The 12512-nt window shown below is 48.1% G+C and overlaps 1 protein-coding gene across 2 annotated transcripts; it reads left to right on the top strand.

Annotated features, from left to right (window-relative positions):
• The first annotated feature begins 1 nt into the window (after position 1).
• Positions 2 to 11427, top strand: TVP23C (trans-golgi network vesicle protein 23 homolog C). 2 transcript variants are annotated; one of them, XM_054047067.1, is made up of 7 exons: positions 2 to 77; positions 4827 to 4909; positions 6305 to 6449; positions 8142 to 8231; positions 10083 to 10214; positions 10341 to 10469; positions 11295 to 11427. In XM_054047067.1, exons 1-7 carry the CDS (start codon positions 66 to 68, stop codon positions 11325 to 11327), a joined length of 624 nt encoding a protein of 207 aa, XP_053903042.1. In that variant the 5' UTR covers positions 2 to 65; the 3' UTR covers positions 11328 to 11427. The 2 variants fall into 2 exon arrangements, with proteins under 2 accessions (XP_053903042.1, XP_053903044.1); XM_054047069.1 differs by lacking the exon at positions 2 to 77 and adding an exon at positions 93 to 163.
• Positions 11428 to 12512: the final 1085 nt, after the last annotated feature.

Genomic DNA, 12512 nt, shown 5'->3' with positions numbered 1-12512 from the left:
GCGCACGTGAGGGATTGGCCCCGGGCGGTGACGTGGCGGGAGGCGGAAGTGAGGCGGCTCCAACGATGCTACGGCAGGTGAGGAGGGTCCCGGGGAGCCCGGGGTTAGTGGGGTTGCCCCTCGGTCTCCGCTGGCAATGGCCTGGCGCGGAGAGGGGCCAAAGGTCAGAGGCTAAGGGTCAGGGGTCGGTGATTGAAGAGGGAGGAGGAGGGTTCATGGCTCAGAGGCCACCACGGGAGGGTGAGCAGAGCTGGCGGTGCCGCCGTCGGGGCGCAAAGGGTTCAGGGCAGGCGGTTAGCTGAGGTCGGAGGGCAGGGGTCAGGGTGGAAGGGGGTTCAGGGCTGGCGGTTAGCAGAGGTCGGAGGGCAGGGGTCAGGGTGGAAGGGGGTTCAGGGTAGGCGGCGAGCTGGGGTCGGAGGGCAGGGGTCAGGGTGGAAGGGGGTTCAGGGCAGGTGGCGAGCTGGGGTCGGAGGGCAGGGGTCAGGGTGGAAGGGGGTTCAGGGCTGGCAGTTAGCTGGGGTCGGAGGGCAGGGGTCAGGGTGGAAGGGGGTTCAGGGCAGGTGGCGAGCTGGGGTCGGAGGGCAGGGGGTTCAGGGCTGGCGGTTAGCTGAGGTCGGAGGGCAGGGGTCAGGGTGGAAGGGGGTTCAGGGCAGGCGGCGAGCTGGGGTCGGAGGGCAGAGGTCAGGGTGGAAGGGGGTTCAGGGTAGGCGGCGAGCTGGGGTCGGAGGGCAGGGGTCAGGGTGGAAGGGGGTTCAGGGCAGGCGGCGAGCTGGGGTCGGAGGGCAGAGGTCAGGGTGGAAGGGGGTTCAGGGTAGGCGGCGAGCTGGGGTCGGAGGGCAGGGGTCAGGGTGGAAGGGGGTTCAGGGCAGGTGGCGAGCTGGGGTCGGAGGGCAGGGGTCAGGGTGGAAGGGGGTTCAGGGCTGGCAGTTAGCTGGGGTCGGAGGGCAGGGGTCAGGGTGGAAGGGGGTTCAGGGCAGGTGGCGAGCTGGGGTCGGAGGGCAGGGGGTTCAGGGCTGGCGGTTAGCTGAGGTCGGAGGGCAGGGGTCAGGGTGGAAGGGGGTTCAGGGCAGGCGGCGAGCTGGGGTCGGAGGGCAGAGGTCAGGGTGGAAGGGGGTTCAGGGTAGGCGGCGAGCTGGGGTCGGAGGGCAGGGGTCAGGGTGGAAGGGGGTTCAGGGTAGGCGGCGAGCTGGGGTCGGAGGGCAGGGGTCAGGGTGGAAGAAGGTTCAGGGTAGGCGGCGAGCTGGGGTCGGAGGGCAGGGGTCAGGGTGGAAGGGGGTTCAGGGTAGGCGGCGAGCTGGGGTCGGAGGGCAGGGGTCAGGGTGGAAGGGGGTTCAGGGTAGGCGGCGAGCTGGGGTCGGAGGGCAGGGGTCAGGGTGGAAGGGGGTTCAGGGCAGGCGGCGAGCTGGGGTCGGAGGGCAGGGGTCACGGTGGAAGGGGGTTCAGGACAGGCGGCGAGCTGGGGTCGGAGGGCAGGGGTCAGGGTGGAAGAGGGTTCAGGGTAGGCGGCGAGCTGGGGTCGGAGGGCAGGGGTCAGGGTGGAAGGGGGTTCAGGGCTGGCAGTTAGCTGAGGTCGGAGGGCAGGGGTCAGGGTGGAAGGGGGTTCAGGGTAGGCGGCGAGCTGAGGTCGGAGGGCAGGGGTCAGGGTGGAAGGGGGTTCAGGGCTGGCAGTTAGCTGAGGTCGGAGGGCAGGGGTCAGGGTGGAAGGGGGTTCAGGGCAGGCGGCGAGCTGGGGTCGGAGGGCAGGGGTCAGGGTGGAAGGGGGTTCAGGGCTGGCGGTTAGCAGAGGTCGGAGGGCAGGGGTCAGGCTGGAAGGGGGTTCAGGGCTGGCGGTTAGCAGAGGTCGGAGGGCAGGGGTCAGGGTGGAAGGGGGTTCAGGGCTGGCGGTTAGCAGAGGTCGGAGGGCAGGGGTTAGGGTGGAAGGGGGTTCAGGGTAGGCGGCGAGCTGGGGTTGGAGGGCAGGGGTCAGGGTGGAAGGGGGTTCAGTGTAGGCGGTGAGCTGGGGTCGGAGGGCAGGGGTCAGGGTGGAAGAGGGTTCAGGGTAGGCGGCGAGCTGGGGTTGGAGGGCAGGGGTCAGGGTGGAAGGGGGTTCAGGGCTGGCAGTTAGCTGAGGTCGGAGGGCAGGGGTCAGGGTGGAAGGGGGTTTAGGGTAGGCGGCGAGCTGGGGTAGGAGGGCAGGGGGTTCAGGGCTGGCAGTTAGCTGAGGTTGGAGGGCAGGGGTCAGGGTGGAAGGGGGTTCAGGGTAGGCGGCGAGCTGGGGTCGGAGGGCAGGGGTCAGGGTGGAAGGGGGTTCAGGGCTGGCAGTTAGCTGAGGTCGGAGGGCAGGGGTCAGGGTGGAAGGGGGTTCAGGGTAGGCGGCGAGCTGGGGTCGGAGGGCAGGGTGAAAGGGGGTTCAGGGCAGGTGGCGAGCTGGGGTCGGAGGGCAAGGGTCCGGATGGAAGGGGTTCTGGGCAGGTGGTGATCGGGTCAGAGCAGTTATTTGGGAGCATAGCAAAAGAATTACTAGGAGATGGGGGGGGGGGTCGGGGGGGGCGGCAGGTTAAGATATGAATACCAGGGATCTACTGCTGCTTGGAGGTAGGGGGCTTGTGAGGAGCCCTTTTTTTAAAACAATACTTTAGGTGAAATACTTTTAAAACACCAAAATATTTTTACTAAAAATAAGCAATAATTGACCTGAAAATAAACGCACGTGGATAAACACTAGTAACTGGAAATCTTAACTCAGGGATCGGCAACCTTTGGCCTGTGGCCTGCCAGAGTAAGCTCCCTGGTGGGCTGGGCCGGTTTGTTTACCTGCTGCGTCTGCAGGTTCAGCTGATCGCAGCTCCCACTGGCCGCGGTTCCCCGTTCCTAGCCAATGGGGGCTGTGGGATGCGGTGTGGGCCAAGGGATGTGCTGGCTGCTGCTTCCCGCCGCTTCCGGCAGCCCCCCCGTTGGCCTGAAGAGGCAAACCGCAGCCAGTGGGAGCTGTGATTGGCCGAACCTGCAGATGCGGCAGGTAAACAAACTGGCCTGCCAGGGAACTTACCCTGGCGGGCTGCGTGCCAAAGTTTGCCGATCCCTGTCTTAACTAAACCATTTGCCAATTACTGCTTAATTAGGATTTATATTGTGGTAGCATCAGTAGGCCCTAGTCAGGGATCTGGATTTCATTGAGCCAAGTAAATGCAAAGAACAAAGACATGAATGCTTTTTATTATTAAACCTCTTGCAATCTTCAATAATCAGTTATTTAACAGAACTATAGAAACTCTTATAGGAAAGGTGTCTTAACAGTGATGTGATATATTTGTAGATGCCAAGGAATTATGCCAAATTTTGAAAATGACGCACATAAAAAATGACCAGATTGTTTTTTTTATCCTGCAAATGCTTAAACTCATGCTTAACTTTAAGCATGTGAGTAGTCCCTGGGACTACTCCTATACTTAATCAGTTGTTTGATTGTTTGCAAAATCAGGGCTGACATGTGCCATTGTATTGTGTAGTGTTCATCAAATAATTTAAAAAAAAAAAAAACCACCCAGGATCAGACATTCAGGGACATGAACTTACAAGCATAACTCAAGTTTAAAATAAATTCATAAAGCCAATGCAGACAAATACATGGAACTTTGAAAAAAGCTCAGTTGTGCGAATGCTTGAGATCTCTCCATGAAGACTAATTTCTAACACTGTATTACATCAACACTGAATTTGACCCATGATCTGTGTATTGGGCTGGGGTAGTCCACTGTGCCGAGTGGTAAGAGTCGTAAAAACAGTTAGGGCAAATTTGAGCAGATTCCTGAATTGAATGGGAAGCCAGAAGGATTTTGAAGAATGCATGATGTGATTTTCTTTGTATGCGTAGCAACTCTGCAGCATTCTGCATGCGAGTGACTCCAAAGAGCTTGGACTTGGGCAGGCCTTACAGAAAGGATCTGCTGTACAGTGAAGGCAGGAGAAGATCCTCTATCTTAGTTTTGTAAATTCTGTGATAAAGATGTGCCAGATGTTTTTTTAAAATGCTACCTTGTCACACAAACACCTGATTTAGTGTTAATGGCAGTTAAGTGTACCCATTGAAAGGAAAATTTACCTCACTGGAGATACCTGAGGGCTTGTCTACACATAACATTTGTACTGATTTAACTATATCTGTGTAGCTTAAGCGATACAACCCTCTTAATGTGGATGCAGTTCTACTGGTATAAAGGTGTTTACATCAGTATAGCTTATCCTCACATGGAAAGGAGAATAAGCTATATCAGTGAAGGCCCCTTTATGCTGGCATAACTGTCCACACTAGGGCTTGTACCCTTATAACTATTTTGGTAAAAAAATCACACTCTTTACTGAAATAGTTATACCAATGCAAAAAGTATGTGTAAATCAGATTTTAGACAAGTAACTTCCAACTTCTGAGAAATAGCCCCTAATTTCACCATTTATGTCCTCTGTGGAACCCTAATATAACATGGACAAGCCGAGGTTTATGCCTCTGAAAATAAACAACAAGTCCAGAAATGCTCAAAAGGAATGAGGCTACATGCATAAAGGACTTACATTAAGACCTGAGGTTACCCTGCTGTTTGCAAAAGGGCCCTTTGGACTCAAAGCATGTGTTTAAGATGGTCTTCACATGATGCAAGATGAAGGAGACAGTGTTTAAACAGTTTGGGGTGTATGTGTAATTTCTGTTGCATTTGGTTAATTTCCAAATTCTTTGACCTTAAGTCCTCATCAGAATAATTCTGGATAATCAAAACCATCCTCTTTTTGCATCTGAAAATACTGTATCAATTACTTCTCTTGTAACATTTCGTATCTGTCTGCCACTTTAGGACAGTAATGATGACACTGAAGATGTGTCACTGTTTGATGCAGATGAAGAAGTATCCACGAGATCAAAAAAGTCAAAGATAAGGTCTGTGATCAGTAGAAATTGTTCCTTCATGGGTTCCACCCAGAAATGTGGCAGAGGCTGGACTGGCGTGTTTGTTCTTGTTTGTTTCGTGTCTACCTATTGGTGCAAGAGCAGTGAGTTTCTCTCTTAGAAGTGAATGTCATGTTAAGAAATGTTTCCTGGCAAATGGGAAGGGTAGGAGGCTTACTCATGAATTGCTGAAGAATTTAATCTTACACTAAAAAAAGTCCACGTCTTTATGGTTGCGATGGTCCCTATGTTGTCTGTGTGCAGACTCAGGAACACAGTCTGAAACAATAAGAGGTGTGAACTGGCCAAAATCCTGGCTCCAGTGCACTGCGTCTTGTGTAATAGGGAGTTTTTCAGGACATAGAGGGAGGAATCCTTCTTTCTAGGCCACTCCATGAGCATTTCTCCAGTCTCATGTCTGGAATAGCCTCTGTTCTGTTTCCCTTCTTCCCCTTGCATGCCATATCATAGTGGCTGATCCAGCAGCCTCACTCCTGCTTTACCCCCAAATGCGCTGTACAGCCATACACAGGGAGCTCCTGTAGAGTAAAGCCTCTTTGAAATGGAAACGCACCAGAGCAGACCGTGAAAAGAGCAGCATTTCCCTATAGAGAGGTGCTATCTGTTTCTGTTCAACTCAATAGAGTGTTTGTCTTAATGTTACCACACAAAAACTGCTACATATTGAGTACTTCTGAGGGGCTTCACCTGCTCCCTTCTTCTCTCCCACCTCAAATCCTGCATGCACTTTGAACAATGGCCACAGGCAGGATAAGTCTGTGGAGTTATCTCCTAGAGCAGTGGTTCTCCACTGGGGGCGCTGCGGAGGGCAGGTTTCAGGAGGTCCACCAAGCATGGCCGGTGTTAGACTTGCTAGGGTCCAGGGCAGAAGGCCAAAGCCCAGCTGCCCAGGTCTGCAGCCAGGGGCCCCGAGCCCCATCACCCGGGGCTGAAGCCAAAGTCTGAGCAACTTAACTTTGTGGTCTCCCCTGTGGCGTGGGGCCCCGGGCAACTGCCCTGCTTGCTATCCTTTAATGCCAGCCCTGGCTTTTATATGCAGAAAAACAGATGTGGCACAGCTGGGCCATGGAGTTTTGATAGCATGTTGGGAGGGGCCTCAGAAAGAAAAAGGTTGAGAACCTCTGACCTAGAGGACTTTGTTATGCTATAAGAATGATGTGTACTAGTGCTGCGATGCTCATCTTTGCCACTGTTGTCAGCATGCTCTGCAAACCGGCCTCATTTAAAGGAATTTGCCCTCCTAGGCTGTGCAAATGAAAAAAATCCTCTTCTGCCTTGAGAGAACATGTCATCTCTTTACCAAGTGGCTTCAGTCTTGTTTCAGAGACATGTGACTGAATTGTATTTCTGATGTATTGGTTACAGGCACCCAGTGGCATCATTTTTCCACTTGTTCTTCCGAGTCAGTGCAATAGTTGTCTATCTTCTCTGTGAACTGATCAGCAGCAGCTTTATTGCCTGCATGGTGTCAATTATCCTGCTCCTGTCGTGTGACTTTTGGGCAGTAAAGGTAAGTCCCCTTTCATCACTTTAAAATATTCTTTCAAGAGAGCAATAGGCCAGGTCAAACTGTCTGAATATGTTTGGCTTTGTTCAAAAATAAAGTCAACTCTTTTAGATCCTGCAAGTTATGAAACATTACAATTTCTTTAAGAACTTTAGAAATTCTGGGAATCTCTTAATCTCAAATTATGTCTCTCTCTCATTTATTTTGGGGGGTGGATGGGGTGGGGGTTAATCTCAGACTTCCATTTGATTCACGTAATGCACTATAGGCTTCATAAACAGAAATGATGAGGTCTCCTTCAGATTCAAGACTTGCCAGAAAACTCCAACCCACATTTTTTTCTTAATATTGAAATTAATTGCTGTTGGGCTGAAGATGCTAGAAAATACATTGGCATGGCTATGAGAGATCCTAAACAATGCCTACGTGCATTATACTTGACTCTGCTTATTGAGATCACCAAATTCAAGAATAAAGTACTATCCCAATACTGTTAGGAACTTGGCTTTCCACTCCATTACCCTCTAATGAAGACACCTTGCTTTACTGCACTAGCATTTGACAAGGCATTCTCAGTTCCCACCTCAAGAGAAGCTACCAGGCTGTTGCTGTGGTTTGCCCTGGAATATCATGTTAATTATTATTACTAACGCACACCTAATACAAATTCATTATTGGGCTTTAAAACAGGAGTGCACAGTTCTGCTGCTTGGTGGTACTAATAAACTGCTTTCTCTTTAAAGCTGCTTCTGCTCGTCATTCTTAGCAGAGTTATGTATATGGTGACTTTGTAGCCTCACCTGTCAGACTGATGAGTTACCTTATTACTGGAAGTGTTAATATTGAAACAACAAGATCTTCCCCAACAGCATGCCCCAATTGAGCTCTGCTAATGCCTTGGACAGAATAAGGATACTGAGAAGCTACCTTTGGAGCCCAGTTAGAATACCTAGTGCAAGCCTACAGCACATGGCATTACACATAAACTTTACATTAAAAGAACGTTAAGATTACAGTGTCAAGCATGCTCAGAAATTAGGAGATGCTAGAGTTAAGGTTGCCTGTGCAATCTTCGTTTATCCCCTTGTACAGTACAGTATGTATGAATTATGATGCAGTCTTAAATTACAAGATCACATGTTATTTGTGATCCTAAATCCTCATTTCAGGCTCTTTGTCCCAGTCTTTCCCATCCCCAGTCCACTTCCGAGGCTACTTGTCCCAAATTTCCCCACTCATCCCACTGATATCCAGCCAGCCCCACTCTTCCCACCCTGAGGCAGATTACTGACTTGGAAGATTTCATTTCAAACAATGCCAGCTGATGACTTTTTTGACAGGTGAGGCCCATATCACAAAGTCTTACACTGGAATTTGTATGTCCTCCTCCTTGTCTTATAATGGGAACTGTTAGGAAGCCATAAATATAAGCCATACCGATAATTACCAGCACCACCTATAATACAGTTTAAGGAATATGGTCTGGTAGTAACTGATGTAATAAGTGGTGGCATTGGTTGTTGAGGTTGCCATAGCAATTGAAGACATTAGGAGTTTAGAAGACATGGGAAGAATTGGTTTTGAATGTTCATTCTGGTATTTCATGGGCAAGATACAGGAAGGATTTCTTTGGTTGGCGGTATAGGGCTAAAATCTCTCTGAAACCCACTTCCTCCTGTATTTAACCCTCTCCAGAATGTTACGGGTCGGCTGATGGTCGGCCTTCGCTGGTGGAACCAGGTGGATGATGATGGCAAGAGTCACTGGGTGTTTGAAGCCAGGAAGGTAAATGTTTAATGTTTGTGTTTTAACTGCTGCAGTTTGGTTAAAATCTCCATGTACCGAGGAGTGACACTTGTGAGAGGTGGATTTTGTGAGGTGGACATTTGGCACTAGTCACAGGCTGAAAGCACCAGCTTGTTTCATACAGGCTAGTGCATGGCCATCAAATGTTGTTAACCCTCAGCCTCTCTCTGAATGGTTCTCAGTCACTATCCTGTCCTGATCTGATATGGAGCCAGTGACCTAAAGGCTCTGTATGTCCTTTGGTGTAAATGTGAAACAGGTCATCGTGGATAGCTAGAGTGCAGCCATGCCCCCAGCTTTCATTTGTGGGATCCCAAGAGCAGAGATCATTTCACTGTGTGAAGTCAATGTAAGACTTCTGATATTAAATATTTTAACTCTCATAATGTTTCATCAGTCCCTTGCCTTTGTTATCCAGCAGTTGGGAATGGGTGACGGGATAGATCACTTGATGATTACCTATACTGGTCATTCCCTCTGGGGCACCTGGCATTGGTCACTGTCAGAAGACAGGATACTGGGCTAGATGGACCTTTTTCATCTGACCCAGTGTGGCCATTCTTATGTTCTTAAACGATCTGTCTGTTAATCTTAAATGTTTATATGGCCCCAATCACCATAGTGTCTGAGCACCTCACCATCTTCAATGTATTTATTGTCACAATTCCCTGGTGGGGCAGGGAAGGCTGTTATCCCCATTGTACAGATGGGGAGCTGAGGCCCAGAGAGACTAAGTGACTTGCCCAAGGGCACATAGGAATTCTGTGGTTGAGCAGGAATTTGAACCCAGGTCTTTCAAATCCTAGACTAACACCTTAACCACTGGACCACCCTTTCTCCAGATAAAACTAGTTTAGAGAAACTAGAGCAGAGGAAAAGAAATAGAATACTTGCAGTTCAGTTGAGTTGTCTGAACCTCCTAAAGCTATATTAGGTTAATATTGTCTTGGGGGAAAATATATAAATAGGGAATGGATGCTTGCTTGAGAGCTTGTGCTCACAGGCTCGATTCTTTCCACATCTGGGGGACATGACCTCAGGCTCAGTAATACTAGGAACTATGAAAACATATAAACATAGTAAGTCTGTATGAATTAGCACTGTCCCTTTTGTTTGTACTACTCTATATTGGCCTACTTACCAAGGGCATAAGGATTTAATTTTGCATCTATTGGGAGCAGCTAGACATAGTTGCCTAGACAGTGCTTTGAAATATACCAAGGGCTCTGCAGTATGTCTTGGCCTGTCTCGTGCTGTATAATTATACAGTGCAATACACTACAAGGGACTTTTTAATAAGCAAGTGGTAAGTGTTAATAAAGTTGCGGCAGTCCAGTTAGCTGATGATTGTTTTGAGGGGAAGTTTTGCTGGCTATGGCAACACCAGCTTCCTAACAGTAATAAGATGTATCACTAGTTTCCTCCCCCTCTTGGTTTGTGATAGAGACACTGTACACTAGGGCATGTGATGATGGGCCACTGGTACGCTCTTCTGGTGGTTGACGTTATCAGGAACTTGGGGTGTTATGTTAATAGTTCAAAAATGTCCCTTATCCAGTCCCTAAAAATAGCAAAGGGCGTATTCCACACTTTTCATTTCAGCCAGAAAACTGACAGGAAAAGTCCTTTTAAAAAAAAATGTCATGTTTCCACAGCACCAAGAGGGCTCGAAAGCTCCCCACATGCCTTAGGAGTGCATCTTAGCAGCCACTTGTGCGCTGCAGTATGGATGCAAACACTTGTGGGACGTTGGTTCTGGGTTGTTTTTAATGATACTGTGAGTTGTACAAGGAAACAGACTGCTCAGTTTCTATTTCTTTCCATTTCCAGGCATCGGCTCAAGGGAAAAAAGTTTCATCTGAAGCAGAGTCCCGAATCTTCTGGTTAGGACTAGTTACCTGTCCTGTCATCTGGGTGATATTTGCCTTCAGTGCTCTGTTTTCATTCAAAGTGAAATGGCTGGTGAGTTTAGCACCTCAATCCTATAGTGACTGGGTGCATTAAATATCTGGACAGATTTGTCACCTCTGACTTTCGAGAACTGGACAATAAACCCCTGTTCTTTGTGTCTTTTCTCCTCTGTCACAGGCAGTGGTTACAATGGGAGTGGTGCTACAGGGGGCCAACCTATATGGTTATATCAAGTGTAAAGTGGGCAGAAAAACAAATTTAACCAGCATGGCTACCTCCTATCTTGGAAGACAGTTCTTGCGGCAGGTGAGGATCCCACAGGTTACTGAGTGAAGCCTAAATGTCCCTTCTCAGCATGTGTTTAAATAGGGCACATGGGACACTGAGACTTGGCTCATTAACCAAGTTACTTTGGAGCAGTCTTCTTTAGCCCAGTAGCTTTCAGCTGGCAGTGCCATAGCAAGACCAAGCTAACTGGGCTGAGTTTTATCATCTTTATTGCTGCATGTAGAAAAGCTTGTACCATTCAATAATTTTAGGTTGGTTTTACAATTTGATGGGCAGTGTAAAAAGTGGTGGTTTCATTGCAAATCTCTTGCTGCAGGAGTGGAGGAAGGCTGTTTCTCACATACCATATCTGTGTTTCTGTCCACAAACTTCCTCCCCTGCCTGGGCCTAAAGAGAGTATGGGGTGAGGGGTGGAAGAACTCCTTATTAGGAGTTCCCCAGCATGGGTATTAGTACTTTGCCCTCTTCGCAGCTTGACGTCCTGATGAATTAGCGTGTTGCTCTGTGGTATACTTGGGACTAAGTTCCATCTGTAGCACACCATTGTCAACAATCTAGCCCCTCACCTGGGGTTGACTAGCAGCATCAAGGTAAAAACTACCTGTGCCTTATCTTCACTAGGATTTTACATTGAAATAGTTGACTCAGTATAAAAACACACCTCATTTTGCAGTGAAGACATAGCCTAACTCAGTTTCTTGGCTCAAATTTAGTCAACCTCTTTGATTTGTCAAGGGTTTCCTATCCAAGAAGGCACAGGCCAGCTTTCTGAAGCATTTGCCCTAGGAGTCCAGCTGTGGCTAGCTTTGTTCTGAAGTAATGCCCCTTTTCTTTCTTCCGCAGACTGTGGTTAAAGATGACCAAGCCGAATCCTGAAGACTGATCCAAAATTGGATTGGATTTATACTGGTGAACAACAGTAAACGTTTTTTGACCATGAGTTTAGGAGCTACATAAACTGTGTGTGGATTTTTTTTTTTTTTAAATTAAATCTTGTAAGACTTCAGGTCAACTCTCATAGCCAATTACTTTCAGTTTTTCTGCAACAGTTTGCATTTCAGAGCTCTTCTAATAGTTTGTTTGGTTAAGGCACTTGAGTTAATTCACCTAATCTTTTAATTAAAAGAAAATCATAGAGCTGGAGCCTAAATGGGAACTAAACAGTCTGGGGTGAAGTAAGAGATAAAACTACCGGGCATCCTTCCTCATAATTTGTCAGTGTGAAAAATGTAAATGAGGCAGGTTTTATATCATTCAAGAACACCCCCATCCCTCCAGCAGTTGCATCAAATAGAAATTCACCCTGCAGAATTACTACCTGCAGAAGTAATTCTGCTGTTGGAGGTAATTGCTGTCTAAATCCCACTCTTATTCTGTACATTGAAAGTAGCTAGAAGATGACCTGTTAGTAGATGTTGGTCCTGAACCTGTTCCCATTGAATTCAATAGGACTTCTGTCATTGGCTTGGGTGGGATCTTAAAGTGACATCTAAGCAGCTCAGTTACTTTACTTATGAATGAAACTTTGATATTCTGGACAGCCCGATTACCACCTGACTGAGAGGTTATGCTGCAGCTTTGATTCCACCTTGCTCAATTTATTATAAGTTTTGCTTCCCAAATAAGGCAGGAGCTAGGATGACGTGGAACTAAACCCTTAGAAAGCATGAGAACGGGCAGTGGGTTTCAGGGGAAGCCGTGCAAAATACTAGCAGCAAAGTGAAGCTGTGAGTGGTTGTTGCCTGGCCATCACTAATAAAACAAAGTACTTCATGCTGCCTTAACAGACCACGATACATCTACACTGTGCCCAAGGCGGTATCTGAGGCTCCCTGGGATAGATGGGGGGTGGTGATGCCTGATAAGTGCATCAGTAAGTTTGCCACTGCAGGAAATGGTGTATTGCAGACCTGCATTGACTGCCAGTCTGTCTGCAAAGGATGGCACTGCTGTTATTGGAGATAACTGACCGCTGATTCTCCCCCACTGGTACTATATATATATATATATATATATATATATATATATATATATATATATATATATATATTAACACTACAT

The sequence above is a fragment of the Malaclemys terrapin genome, chromosome 13 (assembly GCF_027887155.1).
Source record: "Malaclemys terrapin pileata isolate rMalTer1 chromosome 13, rMalTer1.hap1, whole genome shotgun sequence".
In the NCBI taxonomy this organism is placed as follows: domain Eukaryota; kingdom Metazoa; phylum Chordata; order Testudines; family Emydidae; genus Malaclemys; species Malaclemys terrapin.
The sequence above is the reverse complement of the archived record's forward strand: the minus strand, read 5'-3'. Positions and strand labels throughout refer to the sequence as shown.